At 43.1% G+C, this 22,812-nt stretch overlaps 1 protein-coding gene and 1 long non-coding RNA gene across 2 annotated transcripts in view; both read left to right on the forward strand.

Annotated features, from left to right (window-relative positions):
* ROCK2 (Rho associated coiled-coil containing protein kinase 2) overlaps positions 1-22,812 on the forward strand; it is a 428,174-nt gene that overhangs the window by 178,114 nt on the left and 227,248 nt on the right. The window contains exon 9 of the mRNA XM_030198858.1: positions 18,026-18,048. Coding sequence (XP_030054718.1) covers positions 18,026-18,048 — 23 coding nt within the window. The remainder of the gene's footprint in view (positions 1-18,025; positions 18,049-22,812) is intronic.
* LOC115467138 lies at positions 2,650-12,315 on the forward strand. The gene is made up of 3 exons (XR_003941647.1): positions 2,650-2,695; positions 2,991-3,039; positions 12,203-12,315. It is a non-coding gene; the product is annotated as an uncharacterized LOC115467138 (long non-coding RNA).

Raw genomic sequence — 22,812 nt, forward strand, 5'->3', positions numbered from 1 at the left:
AAAAGTGTCCATAAATTAGTTTTTATAACTTCTCTTCGCACTTTTTCTAGGGGAAATTTAACTCTGCAATGCAAACTTCTCTTTTCTTCTTTTTCCTATGTTAACATACAGATCTGAAATTGACTAATATGGGTCCTGTCAGAGGTATAGACATAAAGGGGGCATTTTCGATATGATGTCTAAATCTGATTTTGGATGTTTTGGAAAAAACATCCAAAAATTCAGTAGCAAACATGGCCATTTTCAAACCATAAAATGTCCATTTGCTAGATATTTTTGTGCTCAGTGCATCTATCTTTTAGGATCATTTAAAAAGAATATCCAAGGGGGGAAAAAAAGCACTAAAACAAGCCATTGGGATATATGGGGGGGGGGGGGGGGGGCAGCATTCTTAGTAGACTGGCATCAGACATCCCAGCAGAGCAGTAGGGATCCTAGGAGGCACTGCAGTGGACTTCACATAAAAGGTCCCAGGTACACATCTCACCGTTACCCCCTTATATTGTATGGGGAGCCCTCCAAAACTCACCAAAAACCTATTGTACCCAACTGTACACCACTGCAATAGCCCTTATGCCTTCAGGTGTCACCTATGTGTAGGTACAGTCAGAAGCGAAGCCAGGTTGACGGCGTGGGGGGAGTGAGAGCGGACTTACGTTGGCACACATTTTCAGTGCAACATGACGAAAACAAATGCCGGCAGAACTCCATTTGGGGAAGTGGCTGCTCCCCTGGCGCCCCACCTAGCTACTCCACTGGGTACGGTAGGTTTCTGGTGGATTTTGGAGGGCTCACATGTTCCACCACAAACATACCAGTTACAGTGGGTTGTGAGCCTGGGTATCCTTCTCTACAATCCATTGAACTGACCGCTAGGCTACTCCAGGGACCTGCTTACTGCTCTAATAGGACTGGCCATAACATCTGAAGCTGTCATAGAGGCTGGTATGTACTGTATATTTCACATCTTGTGGGGGTAGGAGGGGGCCAGTGACCACTGGGGAAGTAAGGAGGGTCATGCCTTAATCCCTCCAGTGGTTATCTGGTCTAGGGCACCTTTTCTGGCTTAGGCATGATTGAAACAGGTCTAGACCAAAACATCTAACTTTTTTCCTTTGTTCCATTATGGCAGAAAAGCATCCATGTTTTAGGAATGCCCTAATCCTGCCCCCAAAATACACCCTTTTATGATTTGCATGCACTGCAGAGAAAAACATCTCAAATCCATTTTTGAGATGTTTCTCTCTTTTGAAATGAGCCCAAAGTGAATTATACACCTTGAACATCAAAAAGCTTATAAAAAAAATTGTCACAGTGAAAAGCAGTAATTAGTATTGCTATATAACTGTACACAGATATGGAAAAATGTGATGTAACGCAGTGCCTTAAATTTGTTAGGGCATGTTTTGTTTACAGCTCTGTTCCATATGGTTAGGGTGGTGGACTTTGGTCCTGGGGAACTGAGGAACTGAGTTCGATTCCCACTTAAGGCACAAGCATCTCCTTGTGATTCTGGGCAAGTCACTTAACCCTCCATTGCCCCATGTAAGCCGCACTGAGCCTGCCATGAGTGGGAAAGTGCGGGGTACAAATGTAACAAAATAAATAAATAAACCCAGAGTCAGTGCAATGGACAGTGAATACCATAAATGTGTACAAGGCCACAACACCTGAGATATTTTAAGAACTGAGTAAATATTTGACTTGTTTTTTAAATAATGTTTGAAAGTTTATTATTTATAATTTAAATCTCATATTTGTTTTTGTTCTTTTTACAGGACAATCAAGAGGTGGGTCTTCAGTTTAATTTTTACTTCTGAAAGTCAATAACTGTTTATAGAGTTGATATAACATATATTACAAAATAAGTGTGTTATTTTCTTGTATGCTCTGGAAAAGAATAAAGCCTAGTATTACATAGTTGGATGTCACTTTGCAGTTCTTGTCAGGTCTCTCAAATCCATTCTGTAAATCAAAAGGCCATGTATGTGATCTTGTGCTAAATAACTGGAGGGAAAAGGTAATTTTCAAATATTAACCCACTTACGAGAACAATTCTTTTTAATCGGCTAAAAGTATATGCTGTGTGGTGGCATGAAGGAGTAGCCTGATGGTTAGAGTGGTGGGCTGAGAATCAAGGAAACCAGGATTCAGGATCCCACTGTGGCTCCTTTTGACTTTGACAAACAGAAAAGATGGGAATCCAAAGTACAGGAAACTAAGACAAATGCAAAAAGCATGATGAACCTTCAAAGACAGGCTAGCATCTAAAATTTATTGAAGGACATGACACTGGCTGTGTTTCATCAAACACCTGCTCAGGGGTATAGGTAATATCAGTAACAGATATAATGAATTACTGTAATTGATGCAATCAGGATATTTTCGCTTATTACTTCAATGATCAACATATGATACTAGCATTTGCAGTGATTAAAGCAAATATATCAGGTATTATAACTTTATAAGTTCTGTCAAGGAGATTAAATTCTCTCCACCTCTGAGACGACATCCTTACACCTTGTCATTTGCTGACTGCTGTGTTGATAATATACATTTGTATAAGTTCTATGTAATGTCTTGACCATATTGTCTTTTGCAACAGAATGAGCAGTTAAAAAATAAACTATACCAGTTAGAAGAACAGCTCCCACCATGAAATGCAAGCCAAAGATGACTTAGAGCAGAAGTACAGGTAAGATACTGAATTTTTTATGCCCATCCCTGGAACTGCAGTATTTCTTAACCTAAAAACACATTCTTGGCTGCTAGTAGTATTCTTTTCATAATTTCCTTTTCTCCCAATACATATATATGTGTGTGTACCAATTCAGTATGATGGTGTAGTTCTGAAATATAACTCTTTAATATATTGTATGCTATATATAACCCTGAACAAACAGTTCAAAATATTCATTAATTCAAACAATTTTCTCTCATTCTTAAGATAAAATATTTTGTATATACTCTTTTGTCTCTTAATCCTTTAGATCTACCAATATTCGTTTAGAGAAGACAATAAAAGAGCTGGATGAGGAGGTAAAATATTGCAATTCCGGTTTTATTTAGTCAGCTTTATTGCTTAAAATACTATATATAACAAAAGAGAGGGAACAAAGTACAAACTAAAGTCCAAACAAAAAGACAGCACCACGGGCCTGTAAAAATTGAACACGGTTCTTTAATGAATGAACCTTTGTCAAGGCTTATTTATTAAAGAACTGTGTTCCATTTTTAAAGGCTCGTGGTGCTGTTTTTTTGTTTAAAATACTATATGACATCTGGAAGTGTACATAATCCTGGAGTTCACAAATACAATTATTCCTTTTGCATGCAGGTATCTTCTGCAGTATTTTAAGTAGCAAGTTCTCAGGGCCGGCTCAAGAGGTTGTGGCACCCTGGACCAATTTTTGTTTTAGTGCGGCCCCCCCCCCCCCCCCCCCCCCCCCACTACCCTCCTACCTGCCTCACCCCATGCCTCGGGGTCCAAATACAATTCATAATTTAAACATGTTTGTCAATCCAGTCCAAGGACATACCTTGACAGTCTGGTTTTCAGGGTAGCCATCATGAATGTATATGAGTTTAAAAAGGGGTTAGACGGTTTCCTAAAGGACAAGTCCATAAACCTCTACTAAATGGACTTGGGAAAAAATCCACAATTCCTGGAATAACGTATAGAATGTTTGTACGTTTGGGAGCTTGCCAGGTGCCCTTGGCCTGGATTGGCCGCTGTCGGGGACAGGATGCTGGGCTCGATGGACCCTTGGTCTTTTCCCAGTGTGGCATTACTTATGTACTTATGTACATATAACGAAGGCAATACATGCAAACCTTTCATGTATTTACTGTGGATATCCAGAAAAATGGATAGATCAGTGAACCAAGGTCAGTGATTCAAATGTGTGGGGAGGCTAAAGGGGGTGGGACTAGGGCAGGATGAGGTAGTATAGGATGCAATGAGTCAAGTTAAAATCCTTGGGGTGGTGACCGCTGTGTTAGCAGTAAAGGGACATTGGGATATTTTTGAACACGGCTGCCTCTTCCACCTAGTACCTCTGTTATTGATCGTATTATACACAGTGAACACATTCCAGGGAATTATGTGCCAAAATAATCAAAATAACGCACCAAAATAATACAACATATTAAACAGAACAATACTTTCAACATTCTGGAATTATATGCAGATACTTTAACACCTGGCTCCCAGTCAGGCCCTAGATCCCCAGTACAGTATCTTCCTGTTGGCCACGTGAATAGTGATGTTCAGCAGCACTGTAACAGAAATCTCGTGGTTACTGGTAACCATAAAATAATTTGCCTATCAACGGCTACCAGGTTTGGATTATGTATTATCTGTATTAGCTGTTCGTAATGGTTAGAGCATGGGCTGAGAATCGGGGAAGCCAGCGTTCAAATCCAGCTGCTGCTCTTGAGATCTTCAACAAGTCACTTAACCTCCATCGCCTCAGGTACAAACTTTGATAGTAAGCCCTCCAAGAAAATGCCTAGTGTACCAGAATGTAAGTCACATTGATCTACAATTGAGAATGGTGAGCTAAATCTAGATCCAAAATCTAGTATTAGGGATATTGTGAGATAATACTAAACCTTAAAGTCACATAGGACATATAAAGCAAATCTACCATACCATAATAGCACTTATTTCCAGAAGTCACGCAACAAGGGCCTACATAGGAAACATATCAGTGGGCAGTAGAACATTAATATACCTACTAAACAAACTGGATTAGTACAGATTGATTCCATACCAGACATTCAGTGCTATCAGAATAGCTGTCCACTTTCACAAATGCAGAACATAACTCTCACCAAGAATGGAATAAGTAACCACAAACTAAAAATAGAAATATGTAGACAAAAATTAAAAACTGAAACCGCAAGAAGCTGAACTCTGCATACAGTGTAGAAATAGAAACACTGATGCATTTCTTTCTGTACTGTACAAGATAAAGATAGCAGATGTAAATTTTAAAAATTGGCACATTCCACTTACTAAATTTAAAATATAATAAAAATAAATTAGAAAATAAATATTGGTTTAGTTAAATTTTTGAACCAGCTTATGGAGGCCAAGCCTCCTTCCTCAGATCAGGATAGTTACTGATACTGAGGAGGGAGATTTTGGCCTCTGAAATCTAGACAAAAAATGTATTTGGTCCAATTAAAAAAAAAGTCTCTCTATTTTCTGTTATGTGGACTAACACAGCTTCCATATTATTTCACCCTAAATTAAAAATAAAATTATTTTTTTCTACCTTTGCTGTGTGGCCATTTAGGGCCCTGTTTACTAAGGTGAGTTAGTGTTTTTAGCGTGCCTACACTTAACATTTACGCTAATCATGAAGGCGCCTATAAGATATTGTAGGCACGTACATGGTTAATGCATGTTAAAAATGTTAATGCGCCTATATGCTGCTTAATAAACAGGGCCCTTAATGTTTCTAGTTATGTAGGTCACTCAGTCCCTGGTTACTATTTTCCTGTCTTCTCTTAACTCTTTCCAGGTTCTTATATCCATTTCTATCTCTCCTTGTGTCTTCATCTCTTCCACTACATCCTTTTCCATCACTGATATTTCTCATTCCTCTTTCTTCTATTTTACTGTCTCTTTCCACTCAGATATCATTCATTCTTCAATCAAACTTTTTTTTTCTGCTTTCCATCTCTGTCCCTCACCCAGGCCCTCCCATTCTGCTTCTCTTGTTTTGCACTCTTTCACTAACTCTTCTCTCTTTGCCTTGCCATGAAGTACCTCTTCTTCATGTTTGTCTCTCTCTCTCCCCACCCCCCCAGCCATACATCATTTCCTATCTGTCTGTCTCTTTACCCCTTTCCATGCAGCACCTTCTCTGTGGTCTGGTGTGGATGTTTATGTGAGAAGCTCCTAAAAACATCCACACTGGACCATCAATACTCACCAGAAACTATTACAAAATTAATCAAATTTATTCTAACTTGCAACTATTTCCACTTTAACAATGATATCTACCTACAATTTCCACTTTAACAATGATATCTACCTACAAATTATGGGCACTGTGATGGGCACCAGGGCAGCACCCCAATATGCGTTATAACCTCTTTATGGCTGACCTGGAAGAGACATTTCTGAATACATATCAGACCACACCCCTAAAATACTACTTGTATATTGATGACATTTTTATGATTTGGACTGAGGGGGAAGAAACTCTAAAACAATTTTACAGTTCTTTCAGTACATACCATCCTACAATCAGATTCAAAATTGACTACTCCCCAGAAAAAGTCAATATTTTGGACACCACAGTTTCAATCAGCAATGGCTACATACATACAAAACATCCATATATAGGAAACCGACAGACAAATGTAGCTACCTCCACAACCCCAGCTTCCACCCTCCACCCTTCACATACAAAAAAATCCATTATTCACAGCCAAGCCACAAGATACCACCGTATCTTCAGTGACCCAGGGGACAGAGATGAGCACCTTAAACTCCTGACTGCATCCTTAAAACAGAAAGGCTATAGCCCCAAATAATTTCCAAGAATATTGCCTCCTCCCTCAAAACAACCAGGGAAATCTGCTACAGTACAAGGAAAAGAAATCCACGGACAGAACCCCTCTTGTAGTGACATACAACCCAGAGCTGGAAAAATTGAGGAAAATCATAAGAGATCTGCAGCCTCTACTCCAGGAGGATGAATTACTGAAAGAGATGTTCCCATCCACACCAGTGCTTTCCTTCCGACAGCCACCCAATTTAAAACACAAGCTAGTGAGAACAAACTCTCAACAGAGACCCATAAAGATGTGAATGGCACACATCCTTGCAATATATCCAGCTTCAAACTATCCCAAAACATTTCACAAGACTCCAGAATCATTCACAAAGAAAAAATATTCAACATAAAGGAATCCTTCACGTGCTCATCTTCCAATGTAGTATTTGTCATCCAATGTAAAAAAAATGTGATGATAGGTTCTATATTGGAGAAACAAGCCAGATGCTGAAGAAGAGATTTAATTTACATAGACATCATATGAAAAATGCCAGTGCCAACCAGGATGTTACCTCTGTGGACAGCACTTTACAAAGCCAGAACACTGTACCAATGATTTTATGGTGAGAATACTGAAAGGAAATTTTAAAACAATACAGGAATTCAAGACCTTTGAAGTCAAACTAATTAAATATTTTGCCACCCACCAGACAGGACTTAACAAAGATCTGGGTTTTCTAGCCCATTACAAACAATGAAATTTCACTGCTTTGTCACCCTCTGATCACCATGCATATTTCCCTGTCCCTCATCTTTTTAACCCTCTCTGTTTCTCACCTAGCCCACCCCTCCCTCATCCCTTCAGATGGTCACTGAAATACTTTGATGTTTCACTTATATATGCTGTTACTTATCAAAATTTGCTTTTTTCTGATCTGACAAAGAAGAGCTATCTTCGAAAGCTAATCTAAAAATGTATTAAGTTAGTCCAATAAAAAGGTATCATCTTATATTTTTTTCTGTTTTATTTTATTCTCTTTCTATTGATTACCTTTAAAAGTGGACTAACATGGCTATCACATCTCTCTGCTCAAGAGAGGTAATGGAAAGAGACACTTATACTTCACACATCTATACACAAGTACCCACCCAAACCCTGAAAAACACACATTCTACAATCCTGTAAACACAGAGAATGCTCATTCAGTAATCCTCCATCCCCCCTCCCCAAACCTACCCATACACATATATCCAGCTAATATGTACACCATCTCACATATGCATCCACATCTGTACCCCTCAGACACACCCCATGCACACAAACCTACACCTTCACACATAAACCAACAGTCCATTATTCGTTTATCTACTGATGTTAGTTTCATAGAGAGTCGTATTGTTTTTGTGTTTCCTCTTAACTGTTCCATCCTATTCATGGTTTTATAGACTTTGATATGGAATGCATTTTTTTCATTTAATAATTAATCTGTGGAATCTGTTGTTGAAGGATGTGGTGAAAGCAACAAAAATGGTGAAATTTAAAACAAGTTTGAACAAGTTCCTGGAAGAAAGTCCATTTAAATATTATTGACCATTAATTATCCCTGGAAATGAGTTGTATGAAATAAATGCAAAATTTTGGGCGCTTCTAGTTAATTGTGGCCGAGCCTGGCCAGTGTTGGAGACAAGATGCCAGGCTGTGATGGACCTTGCTTTTATCAGTATGGCTTTTCTTACATTCTTATGTACCCAACATAAGAATCTGCTGCCTGCTTCACTGTCTCTCCATAATGCCAATGTTGCACAGCAGCTTCTCTTCACCTCCACCGCTCTTACCTTATCAGTGACCCAAACCCTATGCCCCGCATCCCCCTTTTCTCTCTCTTAACCCTGCCCTCATTGCTTCTCTCAGTTAGCCCTCTCTCAGCAGGCTGCTGACCACATAACCAGTTTTATATGTGGCCTGTCTCCCAGTCTTTTCTTCAGGTAGCAGAAGATCCGAGGTATAAAGTGAGTGCTAGGGAACAGCTTCAGCAGTGGTGATGGGATCTCCCAAGCAGGTAGATAAGCAGGAGACCCTCAGTTCAGTGGCTGTAGAGATAGTGGGAGTCTCCCATGCAGGCAAGTAAACAAAAGGCCTTAGTCTTAGTTCTTGGGGGAGGAGGGCTCTTATGGAGGCATGAGTCCCCAACTTCAGTTGGTGCAGGGGTTGTTACTAGGCAGATCCCTGGATTTGTTATCTGCAGTAGAGATGTGGGTCCTGGTAGACAAGGAGGCAGGCTGCATGATGTTGTGGGCTTCTGGTCAGTGAAGACTCTAAAGTCAAAGCATCAGTGAAGCCTAAGGCTCTAAGTCTGAGAAATAGGAGGCTCACAAAGGCAAGATTTCAGAGGAACGTGCATCTGTACCCTTGCGTTAGAGGAGATAGAGACATGTTTCTATTATCCCTGAGTGGAGTAGGGGAGGGATGGGTTGGGGGGATACCCCTTCACCATTGAGTGCATTGATGCTGTAAGGGGTTGCTGCCAACATAGATGAGTTCAGTAAGGTGGGAGAGAATGTGGCCACTCTGTACCCCTGGGAGTATGACATACCATGATTGAGAAACCATGGATTGGAACAGGTAAACCATGGATTAGAACGGGTAGAAGTGAATCAGTTGTTTACTCTTTCCAAAAATACTAGGACTGGGGGGGTGCATGCAATGAAGCTACAAAGCAGTAAATTTAAAACAAACCGGAGAAAAATTTCTTCACTCAACATGTAATTAAACTCTGGAATTTGTTGCCAGAGAATGTAGTAAAAGCAGTTAGCTTAGCGCAGTGGCGTAGCCAAGGGTGGGCCTGGGTGGGCTCAGGCCCACCCAGTAGCAGCACACCTATGATGTGGCTGGCAGAGATCCCCAAGCCCCATCAGCCGAAAACTCCCAACAACTGTTCCTCCTGCATACCTTGTAAATAGCAGATCTTTGCCTTCAGCGAGCAGCAACTGTTACATACTGCTCGCACCAGCCCCACAGCCTTCCCTCTGATGTATTCCTGCCTATGCGGAAACAGGAAGTTGCATCGGAGGGAAGGCTGTGGGGCCAACATGAGCAGTGTGTATTAGTTGCTGCTCGCTGAAAGTGAAAATCTGCTATTTAAAAGGTATACGGGGGAGGTGGGATGTTTGAGAGTCCATTTGGCATGCAGGCGAGAGAGGGAGGGACCAAATCATTTGTGGGACAAGGTGGAGTTCTTCTGCACACCCATTTTGGGCCTAGGCCCACCAAAATTGGGTGTCTGGCTACGCCCCTGGCTTAGCGGGGTTTAAAAATGGTTTGGATAGCTTCCCAAAAGAAAAATCCATAAGCCACTATTAAATGGACTTGGGGAAAATCCACTGCTTATTTCTAGGATAAGCAGCATAAAATGTACAGTTTTAGGATCTTGCCAGGTACTTCTAACCTGGATTGGCCACTGTTGGAAACAGAATGCTGGGCTTGATGGACTTTCGGTCTGTCCCAGTACGGCAATACTTATGTAAACTCTGCTGTGGATCAGTGTTTCCCGTTTCATACCATGGATGCATTATTGCTTCTAAGCAACTGGAGTTAATGGTTGCAGTCAAGCTCATTCAGAAAAGATGACCCACTTGCACTTAAGATCTTTAAAAGTAAAACTTAATGTTATTATTAATCTTATTAAGTGTGAGAGAGAATGGGCTTTGCTTTTAACCAGCATGGACATATGCATCAGTTATGGAGAGACCCAAGTTCAGAGTTTCATAGATTGTAGACTGTAAGGTTTAGATGTACTTCAGAATGAATGTACTTTTGCACTGGAGATAAAGGAGGTTAGTGTCAGTGACCAGATTGTTGAAGACAGAATCATTCTGGGTAGTGGGTCAGCCATCAAAATAAGAGATGAGAGATGGGGAAGAGAAAAAAAAAAGCTTTAAAAAAGATCCATAGGTTTTTATTGTGCAGAATTAGCCAAATGGTTATTGCAGTTGGCTGAGAACTTGGAGAACTGAGTTCAATTCCCACTACAGAGCGCATCCAAGGACATGGATTACTGAGACCAAGTCAGCACAGCTTTTGTGTGGGGAAATCTTGCCTGACCAATTTACTTCAATTCTTTGAAGGAGTAAACAAACATGTGGACAAAGGGGAGCCGGTTGATATTGTGTATCTGGATTTTCAAAAGGCGTTTGACAAGGTACCTCATGAAAGGCTACAGAGGAAATTGGATAGGAGGAAATGTCCTATTGTGGATTAAAAACTGGTTGAAGGATAGGAAACAGAGAGTAGGGTTAAATGGGCAGTATTCACAATGGAGAAGGGTAGTTAGTGGGGTTCCTCAGGGGTCTGTGCTAGGACCGCTGCTTTTTAATATATTTATAAATGATTTAGAGATGGGAGTAACTAGCGAGGTAATTAAATTTGCTGATGAGACAAAGTTATTCAAAGTCGTTAACTCATGACAGGACTGTGAAAAATTACAGAAGGACCTTACGAGACTGGGAGACTGTGCGGCTAAATGACAGATGAAGTTTAATGTGAGCAAGTGCAAGGTGATGCATGTGGGGAAAAAAGAACCCGAATTATAGCTGCGTCATACAAGGTTCCACATTAGGAGTTACGGACCAAGAAAGGGATCTGGGTGTCGTCGCTAATACACTGAAACCTTCTGCTCAGTGTGCTGCTGCGGCTAGGAAAGCGAATAGAATGTTGGGTATTATTAGGAAAGGTATGAAAAACAGGTGTGAGGATGTTATAATGCCGTTGTATCGCTCCATGGTGCGACCACACCTTGACTATTGTGTTCAATTCTGGTCGCCGCATCTCAAGAAAGATATAGTGGAATTGGAAAAGGTGCAGCGAAGGGCGACTAAAACGATAGCGGGGATGGGACAACTTCCCTATGAAGAAAGACTAAGGAGGCTAGGGCTTTTCAGCTTGGAGAAGAGACGGCTGAGGGGAGACATGATAGAGGTATATAAAATAATGAGTGGAGTGGAACAGGTGGATGTGAAGTGTCTGTTCACGCTTTCCAAAAATACTAGGACTAGGGGGCATGCGATGAAACTACAGTGTAGTAAATTTAAAACAAATCAGAGAAACTTTTTCTTCACCCAATGCATAATTAAACTTTGGAATTCGTTGCCGGAGAACGTGGTGAAGGCGGTTAGATTAGTAGAGTTTAAAAAGGGGTTAGACGGTTTCCGAAAGGACAAGTCCATAAATCACTGCTAAATGGACTTGGGAAAAATCCACAATTCCAGGAATAACATGTATAGAATGTTTGTACGTTTGGGAAGCTTGCCAGGTGCCCTTGGCCTGGATTGGCCGCTGTCGTGGACAGGATGCTGGGCTCGATGGACCCTTGGTCTTTTCCCAGTGTGGCATTACTTATGTACTTATATGTACAGCTCCTTGTGATCCTGGGCCAGTCACCAAACCCTCCATTGCTCCAGGTACAAAATTTGTGAGTCCACTAGGGACAAAGTAAATACCTGTAGATATTTTGGTTGTACCACAGAAAGGTAGTATGTCAAATCCATGACCTTTACCCATTGATCAAGGTAGGCACAATTATGGATACCTGTTGTTCAGTGGTACTTAATTTTGTATTTAGCTCTTTAAGCTGTTCTGTAGACCTTTTATGGCAACTTGTTGGGTCCTTAATTGGCTCTTATTTTTTCAGGCAAATTCAAGGAAGACTTTAGAATGTACATCAAGACAGTTGGAACGAGAAAAAGCACTGCTACAGCACAAGAATGCAGAGTACCAAAGGAAAGTAGAAAATGAAGCAGACAAAAGGCGGCAGTTTAGAAAATGAAGGTAAATTTGACCCCTTATTTATTTTAAAATACAGACATACATTATGAATCCTAATTCTTTCAGTAGTGATTGTCATCACCTCCTTGTGCTTTTGCTGTACTGCGCTGAAACTTCTATAAGAACATAATTACCATCTTTGGCCAGACCAGAGGTCCATCAGGCCTAGTATCCTGTTTTCTTTTTTTTCTTCTGTATTTTAATTTTTATTGAAAGTTTCAAATATAAATAAGGAATCCATTGTGCATCACAAAATCAAAACATATAAAATATCTACAGACGAACCATATAATCAAGAACTATGATACCAAGAAAATTTGGAGCCATCAGTGTATCCCCTCCCTAATTCTCCCAGCCCCCCAGTCCCCTCCTTTCACATTCAAAGGCCTTTAAGGTACAAGGATAATTGGTCTCAGGTTGATTAGTTGAGCATCTTGTTCTGTTGCAATTGCAGCTTTACTAAGTCCAGAAGGATGGATCAACTCAGATAGAAACCCAGACTTTGCCAACTGACTTTTCTGTGACTCTGAGTCAGAGGTCTCCTGGGATTCTGATGAGCCGGGGAGCTTCTGGGAAGATAGGTCATTAGTCTCCCTTCAGATCCCTCCATGCCTCATGAGAGATGCAGATTCCTACCAGAGAAGCTCTCATTCATCAATTTTATATGGGAGATAGCTTAGGCTGTCCCATTTCAGTTAGAGACAGAAGAGGAACCCAGACAGAAACACTGCATATTTTCCAACTCTTTGACTTCCCTCCCCAAAAGAAGGTTGTGCCAGTGCCTGTTCAGACTCTTGAAGCACGTATAGATGAAAATGTGGGGACCCCCACCCTAATCTGCTAAAAAGACTGATTTCATGTACAGAGTTTAGAAGATTCCAGGATTTGAGATGTGGTCTTGTGGAACATAATGCACAGTATGATGGAGTTTACAAGAGACAAAGCTGAAGTCTCTGCTCACTGGTATGGTCTCCGGACAAACTTGCTGACATGCTATGTCTTGGAGATAAGGTGCGGAGGCTACTACTCTTATCAAGCAGCATAGTGATATTTTATTTTTTTTTATTTTTTTATTTGTAAGAAGTCTTTATTGATATACAATACAACAATCCAGTAAAGTGTGACAAGAAAGGGCTTATTTCAAATACATTACACTGAACACAGATCAGAGAAGCATAATGAAAGATACATTATTCAGTATTATCACATTGTTGTCTCCGTAGGCCCTCACCCGGCTATTGGGAAAACTAAAACCGGACATCAAACCATCACAAACTTCAAATTTTTTAGAACTTTTATCAAAAGATAAGACCCTAGCCCCTACCCCCCTTATTCCCCCCTCCCTCCCAGTCCGGACTTGCATCACTATTTCCCCTATCTTCATCGTGTGTGTGCATATCGGAGATAAACATCCCACGTTAAGCGCCATCTGGGCATTTGGTTTCGTCTCTCAGCCATGAGCCGCTCCATTTCACAGACATACCCCATCTTTCGGAGCCATCTATCCAGTGGTGGGGCCACTGGTATTTTCCAACAAGCCGCTATTACAATTCTAGCTGCACATTGTGGCAAAGCGCAAAAGAGCTTGTTGGGTGGAAGAAAATCCCGCCACTCTTGCTGAGAAAAGGGAAAATGGTTGGATGCCAGGGAATCGCCCCTCCCAGCCAAATCTGCACTCTACTTCGAACATTTTCCAAAAGGCTCTAATTTTCCTACAGTGCCACATATATGACCCATGGATCCCCTGAGACCACAGCCCCTCCAGCACAAACCAGACAATGCAGGGTAAATGCGCTGAAGACGCTCCGGGACATATACCACCTAAACAGTACTTTAATAGCATTCTCTTTAAAGGGTAACATGAGTCGACACCCTCCGTCGCAGCCCGCTCCTTCTCTCCACGCAACCTCCTCCAGTTCAATACCAGCTCTCTCTGCCAGCTCTTCACTGTGTATGGTGTGACGCGGTATGAACTGATTAAGAATGTGATGCAGTCGGGATATCAACCACCCTGTGTGGTCTGTCCCTCACAAAGTTTTTCCCAAGCTGAGTGCTCCCTTGTATCACCTCCTCCGGATGCCCGCGTCTCTTAGGAAATGAGACAGCTTGAAGGTATGCATATTCATCTGTCCCCACTACCGGGAATTGCTCTCGGGCCGTCAGGTATGGCATAAGGGACTCCCCCTCAATAGTGACCCCATGTTTGCAAACCCACCCTCATACCACCTGGTAAAAGGTCCTACTTCGGTTCCCGGATAAAACAGCGGATTGTATGCTATCGGGGACAAGCGAGATAGAGACATTGACGCTCTTGGAAAGAGGACTATCCCCGTTGGTGAAGGTAACATATATAGAGGGGCACAGACCCTCCCCCAAAGCCCTAAAAGAAACTCTGCATCCCCACATAAGCGCCCTCAAGGGCCTTGTACCCACTGTAGATTGTTTATATGTACCCACTGCCTGTCTGGGTAATCCTGATACCATTCCACCGCCGCAGCGCCGCACTGCCCCGGTAATACCGAGCCACGTTAGGAACCCCAGTCCTCCCCTACTCTTCTCCGATATAGAAAGCCCTTGCTAGCCTGGGGCGCTTACCTGCCCAAATGAACCTCCACAATACAGATTCTGCAGCGCAGCTAAGAATTTGCGAGGGCATCTCTATTGGGAGGGCTTGGAACAGGTACAGCAGGCGCGGCAAAATATTCATCTTAATAGCAGCTATACGGCCAAACAAGAAGCCCAGTTTCTCCCAGCTCTCATATCCTCAGCAAGTACCCGAGCACAGGCCCTTATAATTTGCTAGTAAAAAGTTCCGAAGCTGAGCTGTGATATTCACTCCCAGGTAACGAAGACTCTGATTGGCCCACCGATAAGGCATACACGACTTTAACTTCGTCCACGGTTCCTACAGGAGAGTCACATTTAAGGCTTCAGTTTTTGTCATATTACTTTAAACCCAGAAACTACAGAATATTCTTCAATGTCCCTCAAAGCCCAGGGAAGGTAGTTAGAGGTCTAGGGACAAACAACAGCACATCATCTGCAAATAAAGACAGCTTGTGTTCTCTCCCCCCTATGGTTATACCAGTGAACCCTGGGTTAGCTCGAACCCTTGACGCAAACGGTTCCATAACCATGGCGAACAATAGCGGAGAGAGAGGGCAGCCTAGTACCCCTGTGCAGGGCAAACAGATCGGAGTTACCTCCATTCACTCTAACACACGCTTTGGGTGAGCTATAGAACGCTTGAATCCATCCTCGAAATTGCGGCCCTATCCCAAAGGTCTCCAACACTTTGTACATGAAGGGCCAGTGCACCCTATCGAAAGCTTTTTCAGCGTCCAGGCTCAGGAGACATAAAGGCCTGCCCAGTTTTTTAGCTAAGTACATAATGTCAATTACTCTCCTCGTGTTATCTGTTGCCTTGCGGTGTGAAACAAAGCCCACCTGATCATGGTGAATTATCGCAGGGAGCAGAGGGCCCAGCCTATTAGCCAGGACCTTAGCTAAAATTTTGGCATCTGCATTCAGAACCGAGATAGGGCGGTACGAGCCACAATCCGCATGGTCTTTATCAGGCTTAGGTAACACAGCTATCCATGCCTCCAACATAGAGGATGGAAGCGACTCCCCTTTCCCAATTTGATTGAACAACTCAGCCAGTAGTGGTGCTAATTCAGGGCCAAATTTCTTATAAAATTCGTTCGGGAGGCCGTCCAACCCCGGGGATTTACATGATGGCAAGTGTTGGATAGCTTGTAGAATTTCAACCGGGGAAACCGGGTCATCCAAAGTTGCTTTCTGTTGAGGTGTCAACGAAGCAAGGCCACTCTCCGCTAAATATTCTGTAATGGAATCTGCTGCTGATGGATCAATCTCCCTAGCATACAATTCTTTATAAAATTCTGCGAAACGCCGCCGTATGGCCTCCGAAGTGTTCAGTATGTCCCCCCGTGTCCCCTTGATATGTGTGACTGCACGCAGCACCTTTTGCTTACGCAACCTTAGGGCTAAGAGTCTGCCTGCCTTATTAGTAAATTCATACGCCCGTGCCGTCGTTTTAGATTGAAGCTGGCATAAGTGATCTGAGTAAATGGAGTCCAGCTGAAGTCGCTGAATGCGCAGTTCCTCCAGAGTAGCCTGGGAACCACATGTCTTATGTCTCGCCTCTAGTGCCCGAATCTTATCCAAACATTGTGCCAATTGTTTCCTACGTATCCTAGCACGTTGACTAGCTATCTTTAAGAAGTAGCCCCTGGACACGGCTTTCATTGTATCCCACACAATACTTAGGGAGGGTCCCGACTCTTTGTTCAATTCCATGTATTCCTTCAAACCCTCCTATATCCCTCCACTACCTCTCCCTCCTGCAGCACACTAGCGTTAAGCGCCCATCTCTGGTCTTTAACCTCCACCTTTATAGAAGGTAACGTAACCCAGACAGGCGCATGATCTGAAATCGTCACGTTCCCAATGCCTGCCCTCGGGCCCCTCTCTGAGAGCGAACATCTACAAAGATATAGTCGATGGGAGTAAGAAGCATGAACTGGGGAGAAGTAAGTATAATCCCTCACATGTGGATAACTAAGCCTCCATATATCCAGGGTTCCCAAAGCGAAAGCCAGTGAGCCTAATGCCAAAGAGTCCCTATTCCCCCAGGTTGGGCATTTCCAGACCGGTCTAATACCGGATCCATGACCCCATTAAAATCACCCCCCCAAACCAAAGAGCCCGGGCGATTGTGGCCAGGAGATTCTTCACCTTAGTGTAAAATGCCCCTTGATGGTCGTTTGGTGCATATATCGAGGCTAGGGTTATGTCCACTTGATCTATAGTTATGTGTAAAAACAAGAAACGCCCTCCAGGGTCCCGTTTTTTTTACTATTTGGGCAGTCAACTGTTTATGAATCAAAACCGCCACACCCCTTTTCTTAGAACCATCCACAGAAGAAGCAAAAAAAACCCTTGAGTAGTGGGGGGCTAGGAGTCTCTCATCCCGCTGACGGAGGTGCGTCTCCTGCAACAGTACTATATGTGGCTTCAAGTGCTGGAGTTCTTTAATAGTTTTGCCTTTTTGGGGCATGTTCAAGCCTTTTACATTATAAGATAAGACCTTTATATCTGCGCTCATAGCTGATATCTAATACTAAGCGAACACACCAAGATAGCCCACTGCACGCTTCTACGTTTTCAACTTTCACTTTGTGCAAGTCCGAACTTCCCCCCCTCCCCCCCCCCCCACATCCGTACACCAGACAGGGAAACAAGTCCCCTAAATGGGAAAAAGAAAGAAGAGAAAATAACCCACCACATGCCTGGCTGCCCACCTCCACCCCCCCCCCCCCCCCCCCCCCCAGCCATCTCCTAGATACCATCAGGTCCCCAGGCTCATTGAAACATTTTGCTCTGAACAGCTCTTGTACATACCCCACTTATTTCCCACATCTCCATGTCTCAATAAACATTACCCACCCGCCATTTCACATTGACCCCCATCATATCTTAAGATCCCTTCTACTTTAGACTCTCCCAATCTTCAAACATATATACCATGGGTCCCAAGTTAGAACAACCTCAGAACCACCCGGAGCAAAAGAGAGAAGACAGAGATGAAAAAGTCCTAGGCTTAATAGCCACAGACATTTATACGCCACCATTTCATATTCATCCCGCCCTCTCCATTTCAAAGTCAAGCACCATTAACCCATGTGAGTTACTTCACCAAAGTTCAGGTTCCCTCTGTTGCAGCCCTCCGCTTCGAGTTATTCTTCTTGCTGGATTCGGGGATCCGTTGCCACTTTTGCAGTTTCGCTTAGTGGCGGGTGCCACCGCTCCCGGAGGTGCGCTGAATTCACCAGTCCCGCCGCCTGCAGTAGTACCCAGGCGTCTGGCAATGAGCAGACTCTATGCTTAGTCCCTTTGATTGTGAAGATCACGAAAAGGGGAAGCCCATCTATATGCTATACGTTCCTTAATGAGGACATCCAGAGCGGGCTTCAGCAACCTTCTCTGTTGTAGAGTGAATTGGGACAGATCTTGATAGACAGAGACCTTTGCCCCGCCAAATTCCAAACTCCTTCGTTTTCCGGGCATAAGATAGTATCTGTTCCTTAACTTCAAACTTATGGAACCGAACAATGATGTCATGCACTTTGTTCTCTTGTCGCGGGCCCAGGCTCTATGCGCCCTGTCCAACTCAATGGACGCTGCATTGGCCGCCTCATCGCCCAACAAAGAAGCACACAAGGTATGTACTATCCGAGAGACATCCTATCGCCTCCTTCAGGGACTCCCTGGAAGCGGAGATTATTTCTCCTACTCCGGTTTCAAGGTCGTCCATTTTGTAGGTTAGTTCCTGAGTTTTACGTTCTATTTCTTGTAGTTTTGTTCGTGAGAAACCAGGGATTCCGCGTGTTCTTCCAGTCTCACTTCCACGTCCTCCACTCTGCCCCCAGTTCTTTAAGGTCAGAGCTCAGGACTTCCATTCGCTCCAGTATATTTCATTTTTGATTTTGAATATTGTCCTGAATACCAGACAAAATCTGCCGGAGCTCAGCCGAGACTCCCTTTTTGCGGGCGGCTTTCGCGTTTCCGCCAACGAGAGCGCCGAATCTGAGTCCGTTGGTGAGCCCGGCGCCATTACCTCGTGGCGCTTTGATGCCCGACTAGAACCGCCGCCTGCGGATTTCTCCGGGTCTTTATTTCGTGTCGCCGGTGCTTTGCTCATGTCAGGTGGTGTTTAGAGGCTGTGGGGACGTGCTGTTCGCCGTTCAAAACACCCGATGGCTGCTAATTATTGCTTTTTATGGCATCAAGGAACGGGAGCCTTCGAGCTAAGCCGCCATCAACAGCGGTGACGTCACTTCCTCCTCAGCATAGTGATATTTTTATGACACTTTCCAGGCCCACTTCTGACCTGACTTCTTTTCCAGGAGGTAACATAGTAAATGACGGCAGATAAAGACCTGAACGGTCCATCCAGTCTGCCCAACAGAGCTCCTGTTACTTCCAGGTATAGGTTTCCTCTACACTCCCACTCCTCCCAATCTAGACAGGATTTTTACTCTTGTCCCAGACAGTAGAGGGCCTAGAAATTCTAATCTGTCTTGCAGCCAAAGCCAAGAACAGGGTTTTTACTTCTTTCATATGAATATAGCTTCAGTCTCTATATCCATTCTGAATGACTTACCTGTAGGAGGGAGGGTACTTTTTTTTTTTTAACAAACAGATGGCCCCTTGTAACTTCAGACAAGGTGGGTGCTTAAAATAGTCTAGATAGGATGTCATCTTCATTTAGTGAACTGGCCTCCAAATTGCCTACTAAGAACATCAAGGAATGCTTGCAAAGGAACTTTTCCTTCTTAAAAGCCAATGTGGTTGAGCCTATTCCACTGAGGAAAAGAGGGCAGGGATTTTATTCCAAGCATTTTCTGATCTTGAAAAAGGTGGATGCTGCCCAGCCGTAGATCTAAGGGCCCTAAACAAATATCTCTCTAAGTAAAAGTTTGGGATGGTTTCCTTAACTTCCCTCGTACCATTTCTTTAAAAAGGGGGCCGCCTATGTTCTCTGGATTTATAGGACACTTAATTCATGGCCTGGATGTATTTGTATGCAAGTGTATCTGAGATTCATCATAAGAAAACATTATTACCAGTACTGTGTTCCGTCACTTGGCCTTGGGTCACCACCTTGGGTGTTCATAAAATGTTTAGTGATCATTGCTGCATATGTGCACAGACTGGGAATGCTCATGTTTTCCTATTTGAATGTTTGGGTGATAAAGAATTCATTTCAGGAAGGAGAAGGCAGTAGTACCTACTGTTCTTTGAATTTTTCTCTGTGCCTCCATTATTCACATAAAAAAATATTGAGAAAACTGTTCAACCATTTGAGTGCTAAAGTTGCCAGGGTTCGTCATAAATTATCCAAATCACATAGAGCCAACACTGAAATTGAAATTTGTAGGAGTCTTACTATAGATTACTCAAGCCTTTCTTTCACAGCAAATGATAGGCCCCTTGATTTCCATTGTGAAGAGAATGTAGGAGAGTCAGCAAGTATAATCCAGAGAAGTGTTGAGGATGCTAGCCATATGGCATCAACAGTTGATGTCACTTCAGGTGGAACTTATCCATCCAGTGGACTTGGTCTATGGGGAATCTCCAGGACATCATATCTATTACCAGTCCTCCACAGGACTCACTGTCCTACTGGATGATGCTTTCAATTTAGCAAATTCCTCTGATTCAAGCAACCCTAATGACAGATACATCTAAGCTCGGCCGGGGAGGTCATCTGGATGGTCTTTACATCCAGGATTTTGATCTGCTCACAAAAACTTAATCTGAAACATTGTAGAGCTTAAGAGCAATATGGAATGCTGTAAATGTTTTTTGAGATCATTTGTTCAAATGGACAACAAGGTGGCTATGTATTACGTAAACAAGCAGAGAAGGATAGGGTTATACCTCCTGTGCTTGGAGCTGTCAGAATGTAGAAATTGGTCATCTCTTGTGGAATGTCTTAGAGCAGTATTTCGGGTGGGCAAAGGCAATATCCTGGTAGACAAACTGAGTCAAGTCCTGCAACCTCATGAGTGAACACTGGAAGCTGTCTGGAATCTTTTGAGTGAGGCATCCCTTTGATAGATCTCTTTGCCAGTCCAATAGGAAAGTACCTCAGTTTGCTTCAGGATAGAGCTGCATGACAAACTAACTTTGGATGCCTTCCTTCTGCATTGAGGGTGGGGGTGGGCATGTCTTTTATGCGTATCCTCCAACACACTATAGCAAGGGCCATTCTGAAGCTAAAGCAAAATTGGGAAACAGATATGTCTAACAGAAGTGAAAACCATATTTTCCTTGGTCAATAAGGGTCTATGAGAATCAATCAGAAGTGCTTCAAGATTGGAGTTCTGTCCAACCCTGATAAAGCAAGAGCAGGGCATACTGTTGCATCCTAACATAGAGAGGACCTAGCCTCACAACTTGAATGTTGAGAAGTTGACATTGTCTTCCCTGAGCTTGCCTGACAGTGTTTCACAGGCCTTACTAGCTGCCAGGAAGAATTCCACTAAATGGCATGTGGTTTTAAAATGAAAGAAGTTTGCCATCCAGTTTGAGGGCGAGGCCATAGATCCTTTCACTTGCCTACACAACAATTGCTTGAATACCTTCTACGTTCATCAGAAGCTTGTCTAAAGACCAGTTCTGTATGGGTACACCTTAGTGCAACTGGTGCTTATCATTGGGTAGACGATAAAACCATCTTTGTTTAGCCTTTAGTTCGCATTATGCAGGCTTGCTACTAATGAAACCTCCCATCAGGTCTCCTGTAGTATCATGAGACTTGAATGTTCTTACCCAGCTAAGGAAGTTCCTTTTCAGCCACTAGATACTTGATGCTTGAAGTACCTGACTGGCAGGTCTTATTTTTGGTGGCAGTTACTTCAGCAGGATTAATGAGCTCCAGGCCCTAGTAAGTGATGCACCATATACTAAGTTTATTAATCACAGAATAGATTTGAACAGCCATCTTATGTTCCTTCCTAAACTTGTGTTGGACTTCCATCTTAAACAGTCAATAGTCCTTCCATCATTTTTTTTTTAAAACTGCATCCCATGAAGGTGAAAGTGCATTGGATACTTTTGAACTGCAAGAGAGCTTAGGCCTTCTATCTGGAGTGGACTAAAGCCCATAGAAAGTCTACTGAGGTCTGTCTTTTGACCCAAACAGAATGGGGGCTGCCATCGGCAAGCACACACTTTCCAAATGGTTAGCAGACTGCATATCCTTCACTTATGCCCAGATTGGGCTGACTCCAGAGAGTCAAGTTATGGCTAATAATGTCAGAAATGAGCCTCCATAGGAGAAGTTTGTAGAGTGGCAATATGAATATCTGTCTATACATTCTATTTCAGTACATCCTAGAACAAGACTTTTGAGGTGACTGATTTGGTAGACAAACCTCCAGATTCTATTTGGGTTAGAATCCAATTCCATCAACTCTAGTCCTTTCTCTCTCACTTCCAAGCTGTGAGCCCTTCCAAAAAAATCTTTAAAAAAAAAGAAAAATGATAAATGTTTGCTGCTAAAAATATTGATGTCTGCCTGTTGCATCATCATCTCTATATATAAAGGCACCTCCAACGTCGAATGAAGCCTCAAGCCAGAAACTTGAGGCGGCCGAGATGTCCGGTTTGACCATGAGGTCTGCCCCCCCGCGTCAAACATGATGACGTTGAGGGCGGAGCAAACACACTCAACGAATCAAGGAAGCCCATTGTTTAATCTGTTTCCGCTCCCCAATGCAGCCGTCATTCCCATACACTGAAAACCAAACAAAATCGCCACTGCACCCCGTCCCCCCGCCCACATTCCCCCTCACCCACCCTCCCGCAGCCGCTCGCTCACCGTTCCGCCGCACCCCCTCTCCTCTCCGACTCTGGCCATGCAGCAGGACGATACTACACACG

Source organism: Microcaecilia unicolor, chromosome 3, assembly GCF_901765095.1.
Source record: "Microcaecilia unicolor chromosome 3, aMicUni1.1, whole genome shotgun sequence".
Taxonomy (NCBI): domain Eukaryota; kingdom Metazoa; phylum Chordata; class Amphibia; order Gymnophiona; family Siphonopidae; genus Microcaecilia; species Microcaecilia unicolor.